Consider the following 27,030-nt stretch of genomic DNA (forward strand, 5'->3'; position numbering starts at 1 on the left):
CTGTTAGGGTGTGCAGATACTTTTTCGCACAAGACGACGTACTGCTGCGACACTCATAATTCCTTTTGGTGTTTCGATTCCTAATTTGACAACAACAGTGAAACTTGGAAGTTTTGATTTGAACTGTGTATGTGATGCCGCGCAAAGCAATGTTCGATGTTTGATTTAAAGAATTATGTTTGATATATGATAATTTTCTTTAGATTCGTATACTGAGAGTTCTACAGTCATGTGCAAGGATTTATGTAAGTGTATGTGTATCTGCGTCATTAAAAATACGTATGTCTTTAACATGTCTTCTGGGTTCCTTTCGGATTACAACTTTGAAACTTAGAATTCTGAATAGTTTTATATACTGAATCACAAGGTACTTTTTTCAAGCTATAGCAAATTGAATTTTATAATATAGGGTATGTAACTTTCTGGAATACGTTTCTTTCGCGTGATATATCAGAATATTGCTCTATATCACAAAAAGGAGAAATATATTTTTACGGTTAGATATCTGATGCATTTATTCTCCGTTTAATAGAATTATTATTACATACACTATTCAGGAAATACGTTAAATATCAAGGAATAGCAATGATGAGTATAAATATATCTTGAAAAAATAAACATACATACCATCTATTTTCAGCGTTCCTGAGTCGAGAACTTTAAATCTGTGATTATTAGGTATCGAGCCAGAATTCACTAACCATCGAACTGTAGGTGTTGGAGTACCAGAAGCCTCGCATGGCAGTTGGACTTCTGTATTCAGAGGCAACGTTTGATTGGCTGGTCCAAGAAGGATGATAGGAGGTGGCAAATCTCCAACAGCTGTTGCATAAAAGTATTTATTTATATGAGCAAACAGATAAAATACTTCAGCTTACGTTCTCCTATTTACATTTTATTTACAATTGTTTTAGAGACGTATTTTTCATTCACTGTGAGTTACACTTGTTTTTGATTTAGCAAAATAAATCTGCCCTGCAGTTTGTGTAAAAGGTATTCGAGAAAATGCACATTTATTCCTCATTTATTTTATTCTTATAAATTATACATGTAACACATAAAAAGTGCGTCCTTAATTTCGTACCAAAAATGTGCATAGGGTGGTCCAAAAAGCTTTATTTCCTTTAACATATTAACCCTAAATATGTATTTGATTGTTAAGTTGTAAAGAATTCAAAGGCATTTCTTCCATAAGGAGTAGTGGTCAGCATGTACAATTAGAAGCTGAAAGGTCATATTGGCTCTCGAGCTAAAATGTAGGGGATGATAACTCGTCACTACCTTAATTTAGAAAACTACGTTTTTCCTTCCCACCCCTTAAATGTGGGAATGAAATGAAAATTATCTCTTGTGCTACAGTGATTAATACATCCACTTAGCAGTCATTAAGGTATGGGATTCAATTTCTGGAAAGAGCATAGTATGAACTTTCTGCTCATTTTTTGTGAGTTCTCTTCCATACCTCCTAAATAAATGACCTGACGACTCTACAGAGTTTCTAAAAATAAAATGGAAACCTTTTTAAAAAAAATTTCTCTGAAAGTTACATAAAAATAAAATCTAACATTTTATCAACTGCACAAAATACAAATTCCAAAATTTATTAAAATTTTTATTTGCTTTTGCTAGTCAAAAGCACGATGTTCTGTGCATTTTAGCGCAAAAACAGTGGGAGCTACAAGTATATTTACGAATGCTAATGGAATTTAAAACCTGAAATTAAAACCTGAAACGAATTAAAATTCGTTTCAGGTTTTAAATATAATTAGTATATATTCGAATTTAAGTTTTAAATTTATTCGTACGTTTTAAATATAATTAATATAGTATATATATTTTAAATTATTAAATATTAAATTAGTTTCGTTCTGAATGATATTAAAGACTTTTGAATGAAATTTATGCAGTTTTTCTTTCTAAGTTTTACTCTGAAATGAACAGATAAAATATTAGATTCATTTTTAAAATTCTGTTCCGCCGACCTCAATACTGAGACTGCTTTCATAAAATTCTGCACTTTGTTTTAATAAGCTCTGTAGCTAGAAATCTAGGGGTGAATGTTTAAGAAAATAAATACCACAAATGCATATTCTTTAAATAATTTAGTAATTTAATTTAATGTATAGTTTTAAACAGTTTCAGTTACTAAAGCCTTCTTTCTTTTTGCAGACTGAAGCAGCAATTTCTGACAATGGCATGCTCTGTTATTTCAGTATATACTAAGTGCACTTGTCATACCTGTTACTTCAAGGTATGCTTTAGCCATAGTAGACCCGATACCAGACAAAACGGAGCAAATGTAATATCCCTTGTCCTCTTTCATGACTCCAGAAATGATTAACATGCCTTCCCGGGTAACAGAAAACCTTCCGTATGATCGTTCGGGAAACATCAAAACCTGAAAAAATAATAACGAAAAAGTTTAAAAAACTGATGTTGTATTATATTGTTGCTGAAAAGAACCGAAGAAAAATTATATTCGTTTTTGTTAAAATGTTACGAATAATTCAGATACAGGAAGTAAGCAAATAGAAACGATGTTAAAGTTAAAATTTTGCATTTAGGCCGTAAATGTCAACTTCGTGCAATTCTAGGCGGCAAGGCTTTCTAGAAATATGATACTTCGGTACAATTACCGCCCAGACATTATAGTGGTTTGGGGAGCCTTCTATGGTACCGAAAGACCTGGGTTCGAATCCCGAAAAAATCATGTCCTTCCTTTCATATGAGGCAACAGTGACCACCTACTTAAGTGCCTATGTAATAAAAATGGCTACCACTTAGCCTTAGAAAAGTGACCAATGCTGAATAGGCATTGGATAAAAAAATAAAAATAAAAATAAGTTCGGGACAATTTCGTCATAATCCGTTTTCACTCTTGATTGTCTTTATCCCGATCTTCCGTTTCGTCTATTATTTTCCTAACTGCTTATGTCTTTCTGTATTTCGTATAAACAATCTTAAATTCCAAAATGTTTGTTCTTGAAACAATGAATATTTTAGCAGTTTTTTAACGGATTAGCTACTAACAAGGCACCCTCAATTTGCTTCTTGGGTATTTATATATAACAGAATATGAGAATATTTTTAGACACAGTTCTTATCTGAAGATGTTGTGATAACCTTTAATCACAGATCTTTTGTTCATATTTACTTACGAATTTGTGATCACTGTTATTATGGGCATTAAATATCACATTTAGAAAATTCAGGTAAGGAAATGATTGTAAGAAGGTAGGATGGACTTACAATGCCATAATAATTAATATAACTCCACAAAATCCTCTAAAGATAAGCATTAAGAAGTAGAGTATGAAAGTGACATTAAGATGCAAATATAATCTTTTGTAGTTTAAGTGTTTAGTTGGATAATGCTTTTTATTGGTTAACACGTTAAAAACTCATCGTTAAAATTTTTAATTTTGATACATAAAATTGGTTTTATCATAAATGGAACTAAATAATGATAACTAATTTACGTATACAGCTTATTCACGTAAATTTGCTCAAATATTTCATTCATCAGCTCTAAATGTCAGCCATGCTATTAACATTATAAGGTATTTTCTCCCTCCTTCCAGCATGACTTCGTGGCGCAATGGTAGCACACTCGACGCGAATTCGAGAGATCCAGGTTCGATTCCTGGCAAGGGCATTCCTGGCATTTTCACGTCTCCAGCTTCAAAATGACTTAATGACTCTACAACATTAATACATATTATATTAAAGGGGGAGAACTAATAAGAGCTGAAATAGATTATTCTTCTTGGAGTACCACAAATCATAGCAGTTATTTTAAAGCAGCGCTTCCTAAACTATGGGTCGCGACTTTAGCTGGGATGATAAAGCAAAGCAAGTCATGAAAATTCATTTTAGGCTCATGTATTTAAATTAATTGTTAGTCGCAATTCTTTCAGTATCTTGATATCGTAATACTGACCAATTTTGGTTGTAAATTACCTATTTTACATATTGAAAAATACAAGTAAAAGCATCAGTATAGTGCTGTCGCCCAATAATATATGAAGCAAACACACGGTATTTAAACAATCTGCGCCACCACACGTGTGCTGAGAATTAGATAATAGAGCTGAATTCAGCCTGCGCCTCCCAGGTGTGCTGAAATTTAAGTGCAGCCTGCCCCATACACGCGTACTGAGAATAAGGTAATTATTGTAATAATAACGTTTACATAATATAGTCAGTTATATCTGTCTCATCGCAAGACAATACAGCATTGAATTTTACTAATTTATTCAATGAAGCTTGGCATTTTTTTGAATATGTTTTGTTATTTTATTTATATTTTAAGATAAAAATATTATTTTCCATTGATTAAATGGTTGGCCTCGAATAGCAAAGGCAATGACGCAAATGGCAATCTTATAAAGTCTATTCAGGCAGGACACAGTGATCAGAAGCGGCGTTTGCGATGCGAAAAAGAAAATAACATAAGACGCTTATCTAATTTGGCTTTACTTTCAGCAACTGTGATAGTAATGAACAACCTCTTTGCTTAATTTACAATAATGTTTTGGCTAAAATGAAAAATGTGAAACCATCAAAATTAAAAGGCTTCTTGAATCCAAGCATCCATCGTACGTTAGTAAAACAAAAGAATATTTCGAAAGATTCTTAAAATATTCAAATAAAGAAAAACAATATTTTGTGAAATGTAAAAATGTTAGCGAAAATTGTTTAATCATTCACCCACGAAAAACATATGATATCATTGCTATTACTTCAAGAAAGTAAATATAGAGATGGAATTCGGAAAACATCTTTGTCAAGCAACATTGTTGCCATTAGAATTTCTGAAATGAACAACGAACTCGAACAACGTAAAAAGAGCTCAAAATGTACTTATTCAGTTGGACAAAATAACTGATATTTCAAAACTAGCTCAGTTGTAGGTATACATCAAATATATTTATAAAGAAAACGTCAATAAACATCATTCCTATTTTCTCGTTCTTTCTATAAACATCCGAAAGTGGTATATATGTATTTAAGTAGTAAATCTGACGAATGTTTTAAAACTGTGGATTACAATGATGAAAACTGCTTTTTAATATGCAAAGATGGTGAAAAGCGAGGATGGGCGAAACTATTGATTTCAAACCATTTGTTAAAATTTCTGGTAATGATAATGTAACTTCTAATTAAAATCTGATCAACCGAGAGGCCTTGCAGTGAAAACATTAGCCAGAAAATTGAACTATGTGTCATTGAACTATGGAGGTTAAAATGAAAAAAATAACAGTATAACTGAAGTAACAAATAATGCAACATAACTGAAATGGTAACTTTACCTGATTCCCTTCTTTAGTCCAGAACACTGATGGGGGAGGATTTCCAGTTGCAGAACATTCAAATTTTGCAATGCCGTTCAAACCGACCCTTTGATCGCGCGGTGTTTTGAGAAAAACCGGTCGAGCTATAAATAAAGCAGTTTCTAAAAATCGAATTCATAGGATTATTTGTGCACAAGGCATGATTCCTGTGTATTCATTTCATAAAGAAAATGCAAAATTTGTAACACTTAATGAAAATATAGTTATAAATTATATATTTAATGAATTAATCATCCAAAATTGAAATACATAAATAAGAACTTTTGTGCACTCACAATGAACAGTCAAAGTTACTGAAGCCGATATGATTCCTACAGGATTTTCTGCTTCACAGATGTACATTCCTTCATCCGATGAGAGTACATCTTTAATCAGCAAACTTTTATCTTCCTGAATCTGAGCTCTAAAATTGAAGAAATAATGGTTTTTATTTAAATACAAAGCGTTGATTTGTTGTGTTTCAATAAAATTTATAAATACCGAAACACTGGAAACAGAAAAGAAATTTACTTTCTCTGTACATCTAAAAATATAATTTCTTTCTAATTCTTTTTAACTAAACCATATTCAAAATTGAAAAAAGTAAAATTTATTACAAGAAAATATTTAAAGAAAATTTAATATATAATTGTATTAAAGCGTGCATTGAGACACAACGTTTTCAGTTCTATCATCAAGATGTTATTCAGAAATTATAAAATATTCTAATTTTAAGACTTTGATTAACCAAAATGCTAAATAAACCGCAGCCAGTTAATTCTTGAATAGGATGGATAATCCAAAATAGACCGCATGATGAGAAAACGGAACTACTAAGAGAACAGAAAACATATTAGTTACAATATTTTGGGTATTATTTAACTCATATGATAATAAAGTTTTCAAAATCATTAAAGTTGTTAACAAGTTGTTCTTGCAGGAAATACATGTGTTACGTTCTTTTTCCCATTACTCTTTTCTCAATTTTCTTTCCTCATTTTAAGTTCAAGTTTAAATATTTTATAAAACTACGATAAAAACTGTCCAAAACTGTTAAATATGAACTCAGTTTGTTGACCTGTGCCAGTCAAAAAAAAAAAAAAAAAATTCCAGTCAACAGTTTTTACTTTTCTACAGTTCTAAAGAACATCTCTGTGACTGCTAATTGTTCTTTCACTTTCATGTTTATTTTTTTTCTTCGCACAATTTTATTGGCTGTTTCTAAGCCCCTACATCTGCAATCTCTTGACGTAATAAAATTCTGACCTAATATTTCGTCTTTATGCAGATATTCTTCTAATTTTTCTTCATTTGTTTTCTCAAAACTATGAGTTCTAGAAATGATTATAACAAATCATGATTTATATAATACTTCTGGGGTAGATGCTTTCAATCTAAAAACAAGAACCAAGCTTTTTAGAAATAAATATTAAATTTTAAACTTTACCTTTAATAATGAGATTAGATTTGTTAAGAATTGTTTGTTCCTTTACTTGCTTTCTTTCGCAGAACATTTGGTAGAATCTTTGTATTTTCATGTATAATTTATATATTTTTGATAGCAAACAGGTAAGTAATTACACATAAGTTCTTACTATACGTATATAAAGGTCTGATAGATAAATACACATGTTCTAATTGAGCGTTGCGTTTTTTAAGAGAAAAGTTTCGTTTAATAAATTAAATAATTCTTATGGTTATGAAACTGATAAATGAATTTACCTTCCAACAGGCATTTTTCCATCTTGTCTTCGCCATGTTATCGTAGGTAAAGGATCGCCTCCAACTTTACATTCGAACTGCACATCTTCATCAGCCAGGACTGTCACATGTTCTGGTTCCCGCACAAAAAATGGCTTCACTGGAAGCAATAAAAATTAGTATGAGAGAAAATTACAATAAAAAATCTTAATGTCCGCCTTCATTCGAAACGTATACAAAAGTTGTTTTTCATGACGTCTTTCGTATGTTGGTACGTACATATGCATGTATGTATGAATCTTACATAATTCAAAAAACGATTAGCCGTATAACTTAAAAGTTTTGAGTATGAGACTGCTATAACATCTAATTGTGCACGCACAAAACATTTTTAATTTCAGTCCGACAGTACGAAACGTATACACAAGGTGTATCAGTACAGCGGTGACAAACTTTTAGGAGAGATAGAGTACACCTGGACAATGGGAAATCTCATAGCAGTGCATGGTCGGAAACGCTTTTCTGGGACGATAGTGACGACACGAAAGTCACGAAAGAAAGGACACGAACGGGGTAAGAAAACATGTTTATTATTCGAAGTAAAACAAAAACAAAGAAAAAACAGCATAAAGAGACAACGATCATCATCAAAGAAAGTGTCCGAAATTACGACCCGGACGGTGATGCAGGAACTGTGCGTCATGCATCTTACATACGATCTTTCCTTCGTGATGCAGATCTTCCATGCGCCAGAGAAGTGAGGCCTGCGTCATGGTTCGGGAACGTAATTTCGAACACCTTCTTTAATGACGATCATTGTTTGTTTTGTTCTTATTTGTAGGTTTCTGCTGTACTAAACATAATAAAACCTGTTTTGTCTCACTGTCCGTGTCCTTCCGGTTTTGCGTTTTGTGTCGTTTCTACCGCGACAGGAAACCGTTTCTGACACTGCTATGTGACTCACACTGCTATGTGAGTTTCCATCGTCTAGGTGTGCACTATCTCTCCTGAAAGTTTGTCACCGATGTACTGGTACACCCTGTATATACCTACCCGCTTGTTGGCTTAAATTGTTTAGAAGGCTTTTATTTTTGCAATCGTCGGTCATAGTCCTGCACATCCAACTACAGATGTGTTTTAAATGATGAAAATATTCATATTTTGGCAATGTCAAATTAAAAAAAAAAAAGAATTTTCCACAGATAACGAAATCTAGCTACATATCTATATCATAACAGTTTATGTCTGCAATTAATTTAACAATAAATTTCTAACAGTGTTCGATATCAGTTTATTGTTGTTATAAAAAGAATATTTAATAGGCCATACAAGGAATTCATGTAGTGTCCACATCAGATTTTGTTTTCCTCGTATGCCTTACATATTTTTGCTTAGGAATCTCCTTCTCAGGCCTTTTTTCAGAGGAGGCAGCTACTCAGGACGACATGAGGGCTTAAATCAGCAGACTACTTGCCACACGTTTGAAAATCGAGTCCAAATCCAAATCAAAGCTAGTGTTTTGTGAATGTACTCTTTTTTTTTTTTTTTTTTTTTTTTTTTTTTTTTTTGCAATGGAGTTACTTAAAATTTATCGATAATAAAGTCCTTTCAAAAGATTGGTGGTAGGGAGAAGAGAATTAAGCTAGACTAGGATTCTACACCCCCCCGGGAGTGAGATGGAAATGGAGACTGAATTTAGGAAGGTAAGTCTTGTGCATTTTGTCGTAAATAATATATAACGAAGTGAGTGAGCCAACCAACATACTGCATGCCGCGTGAATCAAACTCGTATTGCGAAATTTTTAAACTTGTAGCCTCTTGATGCACACCACAAGCTACTTACAAATTGTGACTCCTGACTCAGAGTTTATTTCGAAAGCGAAGTATGTGACTACTAAGAGACGCATATGAGCGCAGACTGTTTTTGCAGTACTTCGTTTAGAAATAAAGCTAGTAACATTAAACTTAATTCGTTATTCTAATTGTATCTGTTTCCTTTGCACTGAAAAATTATCGACTTTGCAACTGGAACACAAGTCTAAAAAAATTTTAGTCACATAGAAAAGAAGTAAAACTTAACATGAGTTTATTGAAACTATACCTTATCCGAAATTACAGATCCGTTGATTATTTAAATTAAACCTAATCTGCGTTCTGGTGAAAGCTAACGAATGAAACTTTAAAAAAAAATCATGCCAAAAATTGTTTTTTTTGTATGCGGGTATGTAGTCAGTAATAAGTAATGCAGCCTAGTTAAAAAACATCTATACATCATAAAACATAAAAGATAAATTTCACTTTAAATAATATCAACGAAATATCAACAAAAATTTCACGAATAAGGTATGCATGCGTGTTGCTAATGATAAAATTAAATTAATATTTACAATATAGACTTAACATGTTATATTTTCTGAGTAACGTAAAAAGCATAAGGTGACAGGAATAAATATTAGAATATATAATTAGAATATATCTATTAATCTGGATTTACGGATTAAAAACAAATAATTTGGAAAGTTTCTGAACGATTTCAGTTTGTAAAAATGGGAGATGTAGAAACGAAAATTTCACTTATATTGCGGTATTGAATATCAGCACATTTATTGTTAGACTATCTTTTTTAAAGCACCACCTTTGAAATTACGCAAACATAATTATCCTAACCTTCTCAGCTAGAAAATTGGCGCTGCAACTCTTTGCTACGGTAATGTGGAAATTGGGTCATCATCGCAGAAGCGTCGCTTTCAATTTTAGAAGAGAAAACGTTATTTATGATTTACGATGAACGAGAGTTTTTAACTGCGGTATTTAATTAGTAAAATAATTTTCTAATGTATTACATTTAATTGGTAGACTAATTATTTAATCCTTTGCATATAACTAGCGTTTCAAATTCATTAAAAGACTACGATTGCTTGAGAGAACAGTTTGTTATTCAGTGCTTTTAATTAACGGAACAGAATTTTAATGAATTTCGGCTAATTTGTGTTACGAGTTCAGGAATTGTTTCACTAAATTAACAGGTCAGGTTATTAATCAACTGTGTTAAAGGAAGAGTAATTTGTAACGTTCAATGTGTTAAGGTAAGGCTTTCTCTCTGAGCTTGGAACATTAAACATTTGTAAACATCAGCTGTGAAATAAACAATGATTTATTTAAAAATTCTAATTAATAGTTTCCTAATAAATCCAAAATCTATCAGAAAAATGTTGCATTACGTTTTTAGTAACTTCTAAAACACTGTTGAGTTTATGGATCAAAAACTGCACATGTACCTTAACGAAATAAATAAATTTGAAAAAAGTAAATATTTAAAAATAGCATAGGATTTTGTTCGTAAGATCCTAAGAAATGGAGTTTTTAGTTTTGATTAGAATTAAGCACAATACAAAAATTATGAGAAAATGTCCACAAAAACTGCGGACTTTCAATATTTATAATATCGAATTTAATACTTTTACTTCCTTGTACGAAGCAAAGGAAGTAATGCAATTGGGAAGAATTTCGGGTATCATATTTCAATCGAAATATCAATTTTGACTGTTTCCGAATCTATTTGGACGATTATTTTACGTGCATTTTGCACATACTCACAAAATAAAGGAATCTTTCTTTTCTAAAACGGCTTGTAAATGGATTCAAAAGAGACTTTTTCGTGATGGCTGTACATCGTACGTATGTATCTATCTCACATAACTCAAAAACGGTTAGTCGTAGGACGTTGAAAATTTTGCTTATGGAATTGCTATATCATCTAGTTGTGTACCTACTTCTTTAATTGCAATCGGAATTAACAACCGTATACTTATACGCAGCTTAAAAGTCTTTATCCGGCCTTTATTTCCACAATCTTTGGTCATCGTTATATAATTCCAATTACAGAAGTGTTTTAAATAACGGAAATACTCATTTTTAAGCAATTTCAAATTTTAAAAAATTGATTTTCGATAAATAACGAACCCTTATTACATCTATAATAACAGTTTATCTACGTAGTTAGTCTAACATTATTTATTAATATTATTTACTAATTATTAACTGAATACCTAACTTTATTTAATACCTGTTTACGAGTGTTGTTGTAAATATCTAACAATATTCAATATCAATTTATTGTCGTTCCAAAAAGAATATTTAATAGACCGTATAAGGAAGTCATGTGGTGTTCGCATCAGATTTATTTTATCTAGTTATTAGTTGAACAAACTAATTACCTAACAAAAATACATAGAATGAAAAAAATCTTTAATTATTGAAGTTTTCGAATTCATATCCATGAGCTATAAGTATAATTTATAATTTTAGTATTAATTATCTTATTATTGCATACGTGTACACATATTAACATATATGTAAATGCGCGTACATTACAACTCCAATTATCCGAACTCGACTATCTGAATCGCTAATTATCCGAATCGCTTTTAGAGTTTAAGAAAAAAATTAAGAAGGATCTAGTGTTGAACAATCAACGATTTCAGATATTAAAATAAGCAGACCTACCCTTTTAGACTTCGCGACACTGCTTGAAAATGAAAATGGAAGTTCTTCAAGAAAGTCAATACAGCAAACAAACAAAAATTTAGAAGATGTCGTTTTCAAGTGTTTTTTGCAGCAACGTTCTATGGGAAGCCAATTTCTGGTCCGATTCTTTGTGAAAAAGGTAAGATCTTTGCTGAGAATCTTGGTTGTTCATCCTAACGGCTGGCTAAGAAATTTTAAGTGCAGGCCCGGTGTCCGTCAAACAGCTTACTTTGATCGAGATGTTCAACAAGCAATGACTTTCAGCATTTGTAAATACTGTATGCTATATAACATGTACGCAAAAGTGTTGTCTTTTCATTTTAATTGATTAAAACATCGTTTTCTTTAAAAATAATTTTTCTCCCATTTTCAACATAGCAGTAATTAATTAAAGTGTACGTAGAGCTTTTCTTCGGGGGGAGGGGGAAATCCAATTATCTGAATAGGATACGGTCCAAATTGATTCGAATAATTGGAGTTCTACTGTATTTATAATCTTGTCGTCAGCAGCATTAAAAGAAAAAGTCTGATGCGGGAAACACATGACTTTCTGATATGGCTTATTGATTAATACACAACTTATTGCTGCACTCCATTTAAACTTATTTCCTGGGATTATTCTAATTTAATTAACCGATCTCTTAAGGAAAACTGAAAATGACATCAAAAATTGCAAATTTTCAAATTAAATATAACGGTTAATTTATTTATAAAGTATAATTTTTGTCGTACGGAAGTCATACTTCTAATTTTCTTTTTTTCATAACGAGTAAAAAACTTTCCCAAATATAAGTGTAGGAACCAGAAGATCGCAATAGCCTTTGTTATTTGTCGAAAATATCTTTATATATATATATATATATTTTAATTTGACATTGCCAAAACATGAAAATTTTCGTCATTTAAAACACTTCTGTAATTGGAAGTACATGACCAACGATTGCGAAAGTAAAGGAATTTTAGCATTACTACCCCAAGTAAAAGGGTAGGTGTATAACTCAATGTTACTAAAAAGCTTTTTTTTTGTCATGATTCTTAAAAAGAAGAAACACTTTCGCATTTAATAATTATTGTTAGTTGATGGGAAGGTAGTTTGTTCCCTTTGAAAAGCTAACTAATTTCCAATCAATGTCAATAATTGCTTAGTAAGTTGGTTGCATTTTTCACTTTTAATGATACCTTTTTAATAACTCCATTTTAAATATGCTAATAAGTAAATTCATTTCAAAGAATCCTAACTACTTTTTCAAAGGAGATGATATATTAAATAATATACTAGGAAGTAAATTTTTATTACTTTGCAACTTTAGCGCAAGTATTAGGCAATGTATTACGAATAAGTAACTTGTTTTACTTATACAAATACACACATGCACGTTATACAGCTAATCCGTTTTGAGTTATAAGAGATACATGCGTACGTCCGTACGTACAATCGTTGCTAAACTAACTACATACGTAAAATGTTACTATATATGCAGTTCAGTTTCGTTATTTGTTAAAAATAATTTTTTTAAAGTTGACTTTGCCAAAAAATGAATATTTTCGTCATTTAAAATACTGCTGTAACTGGAAGTATATGACTACGACCAACGATAGCGAAAATAAAGGACGGGTAAGGATTTTAAGCCGGATAAGGTGTTAATATATATGTGTGTGTGTGTGCGTGCGTGTGTTCAGTGTTGCCGATTGTAATAAAAAAGGGAGGTGCATAACTGGATGTTGTAGAAGTCGCATATATAAAAACTTTAACATTCTTCGGCTAATCGTTTTTGAGTTATGAGAGATAGATACACGCATACATACGTCCCTACGGGGGTATAGACGTGAAGAAAAATTGCCTTTTGAATCCATTTTAAAACCTGTTTCAGACGTAAAGACACTATGCAAAAATTTGTCTAAATAGATTCAGGAACGGTCAAAAGGATTATCGTCTTTGAAATATGGTACTCGAAATTTTTCGCTATTACAACACTTCGTATAAGGACTCTACTTCGTATAAGGATGTAAAAATAATAACTTCAGGGACTACCTTCAGACACAGATATTAATTAAAATATACACTATTTAAGAGCAATAGATGCAGTTCTTAAGAATACTTTTTCTTACTTTTTATTCTGATTGATTTAAATAGAAAGATTTTTAATTTATAATGCATCTAATTAAAATCATTAAACATATTTACAGAATTATATGACGTATTTTTTTTTACTTTTTAAATACATAACGTTCCCATGTTAGTCTGGGCGATGGTTAAAATCTGAAGCCTTTCAGACTTTTTTAAATCTCATATTAATAGTTTATTTTTGCAAGAAATATGAAGACTAGTTAATCTACGTCTTTTGAGATGAACAAGTGGGGAATATATCTTCTACTGATTCAACATCTTTCTGCTGTCATAACTGTTCTTCGTCATACCATCACTGTTCTTCTAAGAGTTACGAAGAGGAATTTCTACCAATTCTTAAATTAGTAACTGTTCACTCTGTGTTTTTTTATGAATTACTAAGTGTTTCAAAATAATGTTTAAATCATCTAAATTTTAATAACAGAGAAATTATTAAAGATAATTTGACTGGATATTTGAATATATCGTTAAGCGTGTGTGAGCTCGTGTTGACATCAGTGTAAAGAGCAGACGTGGACAAGTTTCTGTTCGAGAAATAAGAGTGAATTTTAACTTATTATGGAAAATTTGAGAAGTTGTGAGAGATTCAAAAACTATGAAAGATAGAATTTGGTATTCCGTTACAATTACAAGATTGTATGGCGAGCTTGATTAGGAAGGAACGGTGTATGATCTGAAGAAACGGCAATGCATGATGTTGCAATTCCAATGATTACATAACAACGTTAGGGATATGAAATGACAAACTGTTGCCAGCTGTGCGTTTTTTTCAGTTGAAATCTTACTTTTTTTAAACTTGTCCTGTAAAATTGTATGTGATATTATTGCTAACAGCGATAAATTTGAACTCCTACAACTTTAAGATATCTAATCCTCCATAAAAATAATCTTTCAATTATTATAGCATTCTTGCTATTAATATTCAAAAAGAATAAAAATTATTTTAGATGCATTGAAAATATTATGCCCAGGAGAAACACCCAACACTGAATTTCATAATTAGATATCAGATCATTTTAAAAATTAAAAGCTCAAATGCGTACAAGAAATAAATACTCTTCGTTATTTGGTGGGAATAAGCGATTTTGCATTGGATTAATTTCTTTAAAATGTTCGCGATGTCCAAAGTACATTGTTTCTTATTTTAAGCCCTCAAATTCCTTACCATGTACAGTCATAACTGCAGGCGCTGATTCTCTGAAGCCAGCCATGTTCTCTGCAACGCAGCGGTAGTGCCCCTCATCTGACTGACGGACATCATTGATGACCAGATTTCCAGGACCTATGATTCGGAATCTTCCCTTGTTGGTGTTAACATACTCTCCATCTTTCCTCCAACGTACTGTAGGGTCTGGATGGCCTTTTGGAGGAACACATTCCAGTATCGCTGCTTCTCCCATTGCTGCTTGCACAGGCTTCGGACTTAACCGAAAATCTTCTCTGAGTACTGAAAAAGAAGAATATTTAGATCAAATTTACAGTTGTGTATTTGAAGACAGTTTCAAATGCAATATAGCTTTTGAAGAAGAGTTTAGGAATTTAAGATAAATGTCCGAATAAAGAAGTTAATTTCAAAATAGAAACTCATTTTCATCATTTTTTTGACAGTGCTTCAAATGAATGACTAAATATTACAGAAATTGTAAATTTTTTTGGAGGGACAAAGGTAGTTCAGATTAATATAGACTTTGAATAAAACTCGATAAATAAAACCAATTTCGAAGATGATTGCCATAGAGCTCTCTTCTTCAGACTGAATTTTGCGTTCATTAGGAAAGAAGAATATTGGTCGTGTAAACTGGAAATGGACAAAATTTTATTTATTACCTGCTCAAGCTTAAGATGTAATTTTAGGACTGATCTTGAATTAGCCTACGAGTCTGTCATGTTACTGATGTTGTTACTTCGAATAGTCGAAATTATTTAAATTATATATGCATAATTACTCAAAAATTTATTCGCAGATTTTCAGAAAAGTAGCCAATTTTAACAACGTCTTTTATAAATGAACATACTAATTGAGTAGGATAAATTTTTTTAAAGGGCCTGCATTTTAGGCATCAATTTTTAGAATTTGCGGCCCTGCAAGCTTAGGTAACAATAAACTTTCAAATACATTTTCTCTGCAATCTTCCAAAAAAATATTGCCGATGTTTATTTTATATATCTGAATGCTTAATATATATTCTGAAATAAATGAAATATAAATTACTCTCTTTATGCAACTGAGTTTTTTTTTTTTTTTGAAACAACGTCTTTTTGTGCAACAATATTTTAAAATTATTTGTATTTTATAATATCTTAAATTATTTGTATTAGAATAAGAGTCAAAGCAAAAGCTATTGTGTTTAACCGAAAAAATACTGCATCTTAATGAATATTCTTAATTAGCTCAATTATCTTATTTAAAAAATTACTGGACAAAAAATAGCAAAATAATGACGAATTTAAACCAAACTGACATTCGGCTGAAATAAAATTTTAATATGTTTCTACTCATAAAACAAGTTCGATCAACAGCTACTAGTTGCTTAACATTCCATTAACGTCTTACCATCACTCAATACATTTATCACCTTGAAACATGTTAAAGGTAAAAAATGCAATCCTTTAGTTAAAACCTTTAAATTTATTACAGCGAAGTGGCAGTATCCTATATTAAATTAACCTAAAATATCCCTTAAAATTATGATAGAAAATAATAGCCTTTACATCTTTTGTGGAGACTGTTTTCTGCTTATAAGTCTTGCTGGCACCAATTTTAAATTAACGTCAAGCGTAAACTTCCACCGCGCTTCCGTTCCGTGAGGATGAAAACCGCTAAATTTTGTCAACTGTAAAACGTTAATATGGAACAAAGAGATATTTTTAATAGCTCTTCGATTATTTGAATATTAATACGTTAAGGCGTCTTTGATCGAATTTCGGAATATTTGGGCGGGAAAACGTTGACATAATAGCGAGCTTATTATTAATTTAGAATAATAAACACCTGATTATTGCGATTTTAAGTATAAAGTAGTTAATTACACATAGTATAAGATGCGAGATTACTCCGTGGTTTCACAGGATTATTCCCACCCATTTATGACGTCACTAAGCTACGCCTCCGCAGTTTTATTTATGCAGCGTATTTTGAGCTTTTATAACGTAAAAATGAAAGATAACTGGTGACTTCAAGCAATGTAGTCTGAGACTGCAAAGAAAATAGTCTACTTAAGCTGGGTCAAATAATTAAAGGCGCGTTATTTTACGTCGGCTAGCAAAATGGCTAAAGACGGAATACATTTTGGTAAAGCGATGCGGTAATACTTAACTGCAATGCAAGGTTGCCAGAAGCTCCAGTTCTAAAACATTCAAACCCTCGGCTTAAATACTCAGCAACAAATTTTCATTAGAGAAGTAAAGGTTCAGATCATATAATCGGTTAAATAACATTAAGCCCTACAAAATAACATTTATGTTGTAGAGTCATCAGGTTATATCATTGCAGGAACGTTAAAAGTGTGCTATGCCTTCGTCGGGATTCGAACTCAGAACCTCCCGAATACGCATCGAGTAGACTGCCAATTTCACCATGATAAACTGCTTAGTCTGTTAAGCAACATATAAGTTTTAGATGAAAGATCAATAAAAAATCTTTGCCAAAGGGCAACAGTTTTAAAATCTGGCATTTTGCCAATCAGGGTGATAAATTAGAGAAATTAACGCTTCCCGAAATTGCAGCAATTGTTAAACAGCAAGGGTGATAAATATCTTCGAAGCATATTAGTCTTTCCATTTTTCGCACACCATCAGAATATCATTAGAATTAGGATTCTAAGCTGCTGCTGTCTTTTTAGACCACAATATTGTATTCTGTAAGGTGTTAGTATACTAACTTTCCTGATTATGTTTAAAGGACATCAATACTACTCCGAAAAAAAAAACAGTTTTAAATTTCTTCGATATGATGCAGTGCGTTAGATGTTTGAATAAATCAATTACGGTATCGTGCGGTTTTAAATAATTGTAGATAAGATCCACTGACATCCACATATGCTTTATTAACTCAAATTAGGAAAGAAAATAATGTAATGAAAGAACTAAAATAAGGACAACATAGTATAATGAACAATAGTGATTTTTTTCTAAAATAGTGTTTAATAGGATTCTGAGTTCGACAAAGGAAAATTACCATTTAAAGCTCATAATATTAATGCAATCAGTAAACAAAAGTTTTAACAAAACCCTTCATTATCTTCTTTCATACTGCACCGTTCAATACATTTCCAAAGTGGCTCGAGTTTTTGGTCATTAATATGTTTCTGATTCTTTCGCTTACTTTTCGTGTCCGTCGACTGAAATCGTCCATCCAGAAACCATATTTAAACGTACCAAAGGCTAGAATAAACTGAAAGGAGAACTACTCATTTTATAAGCATTACGTTAGCTACAGGGCTTACATGCAGTGAAGCTTTTGTGGGAATTACTAACTCATTCATTTATATGAAGCTACGGTTGCACTCACTTATTGAAATTAGAAAATTATCAATTGCGTTTAAAAGCGGAATAAGAAATGAAAAGGTGGGAAAATGCAGATATTTTAGCTGAAAAGAAAAAGGAATAAGCCAGCACAAGCTGATTCTAGCGATTAGAGCAGGCACGGAAACGATATATATTGTGAATGGCGAAAAACTCACTAGCAAGCAGTTTCCGGTGATAGTGCTGTCTCATCGTGAAAAATTCAATACGCATGCCACATGTTAAGGACATTAGGATTGGCCTATACGACAATACGATGACATTGGCTCCATACGATGGGATTGACCCATTAGGATTGGCCCATATATTTTGCAAATTCTTCTTGTCTTCAAGAAATGTCGTCTTTCAGTACTCCTCGGAGCTAAAATGATTTCAGGGATTGTGCAGTTAGAAACAGAGTACGACTCATTATCGAAGCATCTTCTTGAAGGGATTGTGCAGTTAGAAACAGAGTACGACTCATTATCGAAGCATCTTCAGTGTCCTTTGTGGCCAGTTTTCCTAGTTTAATGCATGATTTCATGTTGATCCAATTGTAATCTCAGACAACAACACACATGTAATTACAAAAATGCTGCTATACTAGCATTCGATATTAAAACAGCAATGTTTCTTTGCACATTGCCTAATCAAAACTGAAGATCACTATAGATGTTATCGCAACCTTTGATTGATATATGTTGGCACACTACAGAACTAATCGAGGAAGTGTTCGATTCATTCGCGTGTAATATTTATCACAAATGGTTATTTAATATAGTATACAGTCTTAGATATTTAAACCGTGTTCTTGTTACAAAAATAATTAGCACTCACAATAGATATGTATATGTGTATTCCCGAAAAAAGTTATATTTAAAATAAAACTTGAATTTAACCACAAAATATTAACTAGTGAGTACGTTTATTGCTAACAAGCACTACATAAAACTGAGCAAATTATGTCAGTGAAATAATAAGTTTTGAGATATTTGGTACAACATTTAAAAGCTTTTACTTTTTCTCATTAGATTAAAAACTAATTAAGGAGACCCTTCAGAAAAAGAACTGATTATCCCGAATCTTAAAGGCGATCAAAAGCGTTTTCATTCCTGGAAGCTTGCTTAGCAGAGCTTTTGGATAATAACAGAGAATAATAAGGATTTATATCTTAATGAGGAAAGATCATAATATTGTACTTTCCAAATATAGAAAATCTGGAAACAGAAAGTCCAGCAAAACTTTCAGTATTAGATAAATGAATAGCTATTGAAAGTTCTGTTAACTGACACAACTGTCAAATTTATATGGAAGCAGATTAGAAAAAAAAAAAGGATAAAAGAAACTGCACTCGAACGCCTTGAAAGGACTGTAAAAAAATTCCTCCTTTTATAAGGAAAAAAATTACATTCCTCCCCTCCCGATCAAGACCAAAAATAAATTGCGTCTGTGTTTAGAGTTCAGGTATTCGCGATCCATGTTGAAACAAAGCCCTTCGTCGTAGCGACCGCGACCATTCAACAATTCGATTGAACGCAAGGGATCATCTTAATCGTTTCGCAGCTGTTCAATTATAAACTGCGTGGGCAAATAGGATATAGGCTTTCATTTTACTCGTTTAACCCCAACCTGCAATTTGCACGGTTGGCGGGAGAGGTTGACGACTACGGTCTACCCGACGGTGGTGGAAGAGGGGAGAAGAACCCGTGAAATTGGCTCACGCATGAGTAACCATGATTTGAATGCGACATTTTGCAATATTGATCACCATGCTTGTTATCACGTCAGCCTAGATGTCTGTTTCGTTTTACACTGCTCCACCATATAATGCTTGTGTATTCATTTAGCTTAAATGACTGATTTAAGCCACCAAATTTGAGGGGGGGAGGCTAAACTCATTAAGCAAAATAAGCTATACACTGGGAAAAATTTATTAAATAAGTAGATTATGATGCTTTCAGTCAAAACATTAAGAAAAAAATGTTATAATTTGCTTTGCAATAGTGCAATATACATAGAAAAACCACTATCAGGATAATGTTTTGCACTCATAAGACGGGCTTACATTCACAGGCTCGATACTGCATACAATTGATAATGCATAGGGTCGACACGGCGTGGCTTTTACAATGCGTAGGATAGACACCGATACAGAACTGACATCGGCATATGATCAACGTGATAGAAAAGAAATTTGGATAATGATGAAACGGATAAATATTTGTTCCGTTCATAGATTTCTCACAAGCATGCAATTGACATTGCACTCTGTCGACATCGACAATCTCATTGACATGATGTAGGATCAACACAGCATAAAATCAATACTATATAGAATTGTCTCTCGCAGAGAATCGAAAAATGAATGAATAGACGCATAGAATCGACAGGTCGTAGGAGAGACATTGGCATTCAGTCGGCATTGCAAATATAATCCTTGCAGCATGCTCAAGGATTAGAATCGGCAAATGGAAAGAATTTTATTATATTATTACTTTTAGATTACCTGAATAGGATCAACACCGGCATAGGACTGGAAACAAAGTAAGGGGGAAACAGAAAGTAAGGGGGTTTTCGTGTCGATCCTGAACCAGTGGAGGGGCTATCGATTCTCTGTAATATCCATCCTGTATCGCATTCCCATAAGACCTGTTTGGAAAATACTATTATACGTTGAGATATTTCTGTTTTGTTATCAAAACTATCAAAGATACCAAAGCTATAAAAGTTACCAAAACCATCAAAATGAATTAAATCAACAAATAATTAGTTTTCAACTTCATATAATGTTATATTTGTTATATACTATTCCTTAAGACTATTTTTTCCGGCATTCTCATTTATGATGTCACGAGTGAAACACTTTCAATTTCCTTAAACAACTCTCCCTTTTCTTTACACCTTGGTTGACTATAGCAAATCACTTATTTTTAATCCTCTTTCTGCATTTGACATGTATTTCTATCCGTGATTCATCATTTGTAATTATTGATTTCAAATTAAAGATTCGCACCTACTTCACCATCCTCAGCTTTTTCAAAACTCAAAAAATCCATATCCACATTTATATTTAAAGTATTTTTAACATGTTATATTAAATTAAGCAAAAAAACATAGAAATGCTGATAAACGAATATTTTGAATCAGAGTACTAGTTTTGCACTAGTACTAATGAAAGTAGCTTTTTATGTTCTTAAACTAAAACTGCCTCCGCATCCCTCCTGAATCTATAAAATTCTCCTCATCCCAAGAGGGAATTCTCTCCTTGGTGAACCCCTATTCTAAACCCTATATTTCAGATTCATTTGAGAGAAAATAAAACTTATTTCATATATTAAAAGAGAACGATATCAGGTAAAATTTGTTATACTATTACAATTACTATATAAAATTTTAAAAATGAATATAATTTTTTTTAAAATTTTAAATAGAAAGCTTTTGTATTACAAAAAATGAAGTTCCAGGAAAAAAATTAGCAATATTTTGAAAAATATTTTGAAATACTGCTATGTGCTAAAGAAACTCTCTTTTGCCAAATGTAGTTGTTTTTGCAAAGTTTAACTGTTTCTATTAGTATTTCAATAATTTTTAATACTAATAATTTCTAAATGATGAGAAGATTTGAAAGCTTCTCTCTTCATTCAGTTAGTGTGACAAAAAGATAGATATCTTCTTCTATAAACTGTGCTATAAGGGATTGAAAGCATACATTATCATAATCAAAAGTAATAAATATAATAAGTGAAAGAAGTTCGTGTATGGATGGAAGCAGCATAGGAAAATTCTGAGAAGACGCAAAATAGTGCTACATCATCAAATATCATCATTTAAAAAAAATTTAAAAATATCCATTTACAGCAGCTAATTTTTTTATCATTGCCGTATTTTTAGCTGAGTAAATTCATATAGTAAATTCATTCATTCATTCATGTATTTATGAATATTCTTAGCTAAAATTTAGATCTTCTTTATAAGCTACACTTTAGGTTTCATTGATTTTTGGAAACTTGCTATTGTTTTTCCTCTCTACCTAGGGGGAACTGCAGATGCTACGTATAAAACAATAAGAAGTTATAAGAAAGATTTAAGGGAACTGTAATCGACATATATAGACGAAACTAAAGCGTTTTGGATGGCTTATGTACGACAAATAACATTTTGTAGGATGCATAGTGCAAATATCTTGAACAATAATGCTATATGCAAATATACTGTCACAAATAAATTATATTGACTTAATTTTATTCAAAGCTAATTCAAGGCTCTTAAAATATTTTTTGAAGTTTTTTTAATATATTAAATCCCAATTAGCTGTTAATAAAAAATGGGAACATGCAGTGACTCTCCTTAGGTCACAAATTCCTTAAAATGACCACCTCTGTAAGCAAACAATATTTCTAAAAACACAAATTAACACTGCTACTGAATATTTCTTTTTTAAGATAACTACATACACAGTAAATCGAGGTCATTTAAAGCCACGTGTTGCCCTTTTACAGGTGTTTCAAGCCAAGTGTTGGCCTTTTACAGGAGGTGTTTCAAACATCGTCATTTTTATTATATTTTAATCCTTAATTTTAAACGCAATTTATTAAAAATGCATAGTATTAGTTTGCTGCACAACTTTTAAATCTTAGTGGAAAATTAATAAATGGATTAAAAATAAACAGTTTCTTTTCAAAATCTTAAATATGAAGCCGTAAAAAAAGACTGTAACCAAATAGATTAGATTATTGATTGAGGAGAAAGCTATGAGGTTATTTACCTGAGGAAAGGGAGTCTTCCTATATATGACTTTCTAAGCGATAGTTTTTTTTTCTTTTCGATACTGCAAAGCATACGAAGGCTAGCGATCTAAATGAGACGCATTCGTGGAAAACATTTTAAAGAAACCTGGCTCGTAATGACTTATGGGGAGCTACGAAAAATACCCATGCAGCCGTCTCGTTTACCTTAGCTCGAATTATACCAATTGTCAACCGTTTTAAACACTCGCTGTTGGTGCAGCTTCGTACGGCTGTCGCGCTTGGGGACATGTTCTTGCAAAGAAGGTTAAGAAAAGAAATTTGAAAAAGGAGAATTCTTCTTCGTATTATTAGTGGTTATAGAAACTTAAGCTATGAGGCTAGCTTGCAGGAGCAAGCAGGAGTTCCGCCATTGCAGGAGTTCCGCCATTGCAGGAGTTCCGCCATCTTGCAGGAGTTCCGCCATTTGATTTAGAAATTGAATATGTAAGAATAATATTTTTGAGTCTTTGGCAACTGATACTTTGGAACACTGCAAAAATGGAATTGTCTCCTTCCCTGGCTTTCCTCATCCAGCTACTTTATAGCCCATAAATTTCTGCGATTATAAAGAGACTACTGAAATGAGTTTTCATATTTTTATTTACAGATGGTGGCAAGAGGAACAACAAAGTTGACCTTGCATTTGTTTTCTTTGAAGGCCATTCCAAGGTTTGTTATTTTAGACACCGTATGCGGAATGAATGAACAATTTTTCAAGCAGAACTTCTGTGTATTTATCTTGCCGTTAAATAGATCAATAATAACGGGATAGCATCCTCAAGGTACTTTATTTGTTCTGATCTCTCTTCTCTTCACCTTTTGAACAGTATTACCAGCTGCCATAAATTAGTTAACGGAACCCTATTAACTGTCAGTTAGCTTAGAAATAGAAGAATTGATATCCGCTTTGCATATGTGCGTGCTCATCACGATTTCTATAGAAATGAAAGAGCTAATTTCTTAGCTAAAGATGCCTTAAATTTACCCATTGAAATTCAAGTCTTTACCAGCCTGATATTAAGTGATCTCGATCGAATCCTTTCGTCGTCGCTGTTTTGCTACCTGCAGGTTCAACAAACTTTGAATTATGATGCCGCTACTTACGTTTGTTATCAAAATTCCATGTTTTATGTCATTGTCAACCTATTCAAAAATGTCATTTTAGAAGCATTATTAATAGGTATAATGGCATAATGCTTCTAGTATAGGTGCAGAGGTCGCAAGTTGTGCTCTACAAAAGATTAAAATTGCTAAGCTTTAGATTTGATGGGGAAAATCAAGCTTTTCAAAAGAATTTTAACAGCTGCTACAAAGGAGTTTTTAAATTAGTTATTTGCGAAATTTTAAAATCATCCTTCTCCTTCATTTCTTTATCAACATGTTTAAGAGTTTTGAATATGTTTTAAGTAAATAAAGATAAATCAAATAATGCAAAATTTTGAACCCAAAACTAAAAATGATAAAATAACGTGAAGCAAACATCTTTCCAAATGAAATACTAATAACGCCTCCATATTGTAGAAATTTCAGTAAAAGGGTTACCGAATTATAGATAGGCCGAACCATTGAATGCCAGATTATCAGACTTTTATTGTGTTAAAAGGTGTAACAACTGAAGAATTATACTGTTTTGATCAGGATTTTGAAAAAATGGACATTTTGGTTTTATTGTTCGTTTTCCAGCTTCAGGTAGTGATTATTTAGGAATCACAGATGATTTGAGCAATTACCACCTAAAGTTCGAAAATTAGCAATTATTTTTAATCTTCAGCTAGCTGTAATTGATTGGCAAAATATTTCCAGTCGTTCCTATTAAAAATATTCTTAAAAAGTAATATAGTACTTTTTCCCCGTAAAATAAAAGCAAATATTTCAATCTTCATTTTTGTTTATAATACTAAAATTGAGTTATCCAAAGATATTTGTATTTCATCCTTTTTTTAGTATATGTAGTAATTTCAAAATATATAATTTCTACATTTTTTAGACTATTTAAATTTTCCAGAACAAGATCAATGCAATGAAAAAAAGTCCCAAATGAAAGAAACATCATTTGCATGGGAAATATTTGTGAATAGAATGAAATATAGTGCAAATGATATTCACCAGTTATTTGAATAGATCAAAACATACAAGGACAATCTATCTAAGCGGATGATGCCTTCGCAAAGGACTTAGTAAGGGAAACTGCATCGTATTCAAACCACGAACCACGAAAACCAACCGTGCAGACAGCTCATTCTCCAAGACTCGAACCCATTCGAATTATTAGTATTCGGTGATCTGGCAGGGCAAGTTATTGAAAGAATTAAGTAAAATGAATTTTAAACAGTTATATAATAATTAAAAACGATAGTATAAAAATCTATCTGAAGCAAACGCAAATTATCAATTTTATAATTACTCTTTCGCATAGACCGGATAAATCTACTTATATTAGATATAAGAAATTTTTGTGTTGAACTCTTGGAGAGGCGTATAATTAATATGGATTAAGTAAAGGTATATGCGGGTTTTATTTTAAAAATAAAATGAATGCATTGGCGAAAGAGTCGCACAAAATGACACTAAAATTATTGAGTTGTAGGGGCAAAAGTGGGAGGCCACGACCCTTGTGAAGAATTATAGCTACAAATAATGGACAGAAAAATGGGAAATGTCCGATAAAAATAAAGCTATATGTGACTGGTAACAATGAAAAAAAAAAAAAAAAAACGACAAACGTACAGTGACATAGATTTAAATCAAATTTTAATAGGTCACAGCGTTTTCCTGCTTACTATAAGAGATTTACTATCCAAAATTCCGGCCTCAATGAAACTGAAACTGCGATGAAAATGAAGATGCTAAACACAGCACGGAGACCTGCCAACTTTTAAACAACAACTAAAAGATATCAGGAAAGATTTTCCTTATCTTAGATTTTATCATAAATGAAACTTTTAACGTGGTATGAATGTTAACAAATTTTTACAAGTTAAGAAGTCAAGAAAGATTATAAATTACATCAATAATAATTAATCAATAGTGTAAATTTAACTTTAAAGTGTAAGCTGTATGAATGTGTGTTTGTACCTAAAAATAGGCTAGCCTAATTAGATAATAAGATCACTCGTGGCTGCTTCCCACAATCAAATAATCAAACATGTATTATCCCTATCAGTCAATAAAATGCTTTAGAATTTGTACTATAGATATGGTGTCAGTTTTAGCATATTAACTGTATGGTAATAGCTTTAAATTGCTTTATTGCTACTGAGCTTTATTATTATTTGCTATAACAATTTATAAAATTATTTGACTTTAAATTTTGTACGATTCATCTTTAACATTAGTTCTGATCCACGTTGTTTTGCGCCATGCTTTTACATTTGATAAAGCATTACTAACTGTAGAAAATATATAATTTAATGTTTTTTCAAACATTCTCACATATCTGCTAAAGAACTAAAAAGAAGGCTAAGCGTATTAGCAAAGACAAACTTAAACATATTTTTGGAGGGAAAAGTTATTTTTGAAAATCATACTTCATTAATCTTAATGTGCGCGTGTTGCATTAATGCAACTAAATTTAAACAGTTACTAAAAGTATGATAAATCATTTATAATACTTCCAACAATACTTGTTATTCATTAATCAAGAATGGATTCTTATCATTAAATATGCTATACTTTTCTAGCAAAACTATTTTCTGTAGTTAAAACTAGTTCATGGTCAAAAAGAAATTTCAAACATAAATCTTCCGCAAACTGCGCCAAAGAAAAAAAATACTTCCATTGTTAAAGTTCCAGAATTTATAATTAATTAATGTTCTCTTTCGGAGAAAATGGAATAAAAGAGAATGATTTGATTTTTTTCTTGCTTATGTGTTCATTTGTTGTTTCTCTATTTTGATGGCAGGCATAAAATTTCTATTTATATGATACAAAAACGATTTCAGAAATGATGGTGAAGAATCCACGTTTTCTTGTTTGGAAGAAGTACCTGTCTATCCATCATCAAAATTTTCTCGTTCCATTTCGTTTTTTTTCCTTTCCAAAAGCGGCAAGA

The 27,030-nt window shown here is 31.8% G+C and overlaps 1 protein-coding gene across 1 annotated transcript in view; it reads right to left on the reverse strand.

Annotated features, from left to right (window-relative positions):
* Window positions 1-27,030, reverse strand: part of LOC118193989 (roundabout homolog 2-like) — a 331,360-nt gene that overhangs the window by 137,158 nt on the left and 167,172 nt on the right. The window contains exons 3-8 of the mRNA XM_035365162.2: window positions 14,855-15,136; window positions 7,056-7,194; window positions 5,630-5,757; window positions 5,313-5,437; window positions 2,239-2,398; window positions 628-822 (exon numbers count right to left, since the gene is read on the reverse strand). Of these exons, the coding sequence (XP_035221053.1) occupies window positions 628-822; window positions 2,239-2,398; window positions 5,313-5,437; window positions 5,630-5,757; window positions 7,056-7,194; window positions 14,855-15,136 (1,029 nt within the window). The remainder of the gene's footprint in view (window positions 1-627; window positions 823-2,238; window positions 2,399-5,312; window positions 5,438-5,629; window positions 5,758-7,055; window positions 7,195-14,854; window positions 15,137-27,030) is intronic.

The sequence above is a fragment of the Stegodyphus dumicola genome, chromosome 6, assembly GCF_044657685.1.
Source record: "Stegodyphus dumicola isolate Sdum_Otavi_A_Nest chromosome 6, ASM4465768v1".
Taxonomy (NCBI): domain Eukaryota; kingdom Metazoa; phylum Arthropoda; class Arachnida; order Araneae; family Eresidae; genus Stegodyphus; species Stegodyphus dumicola.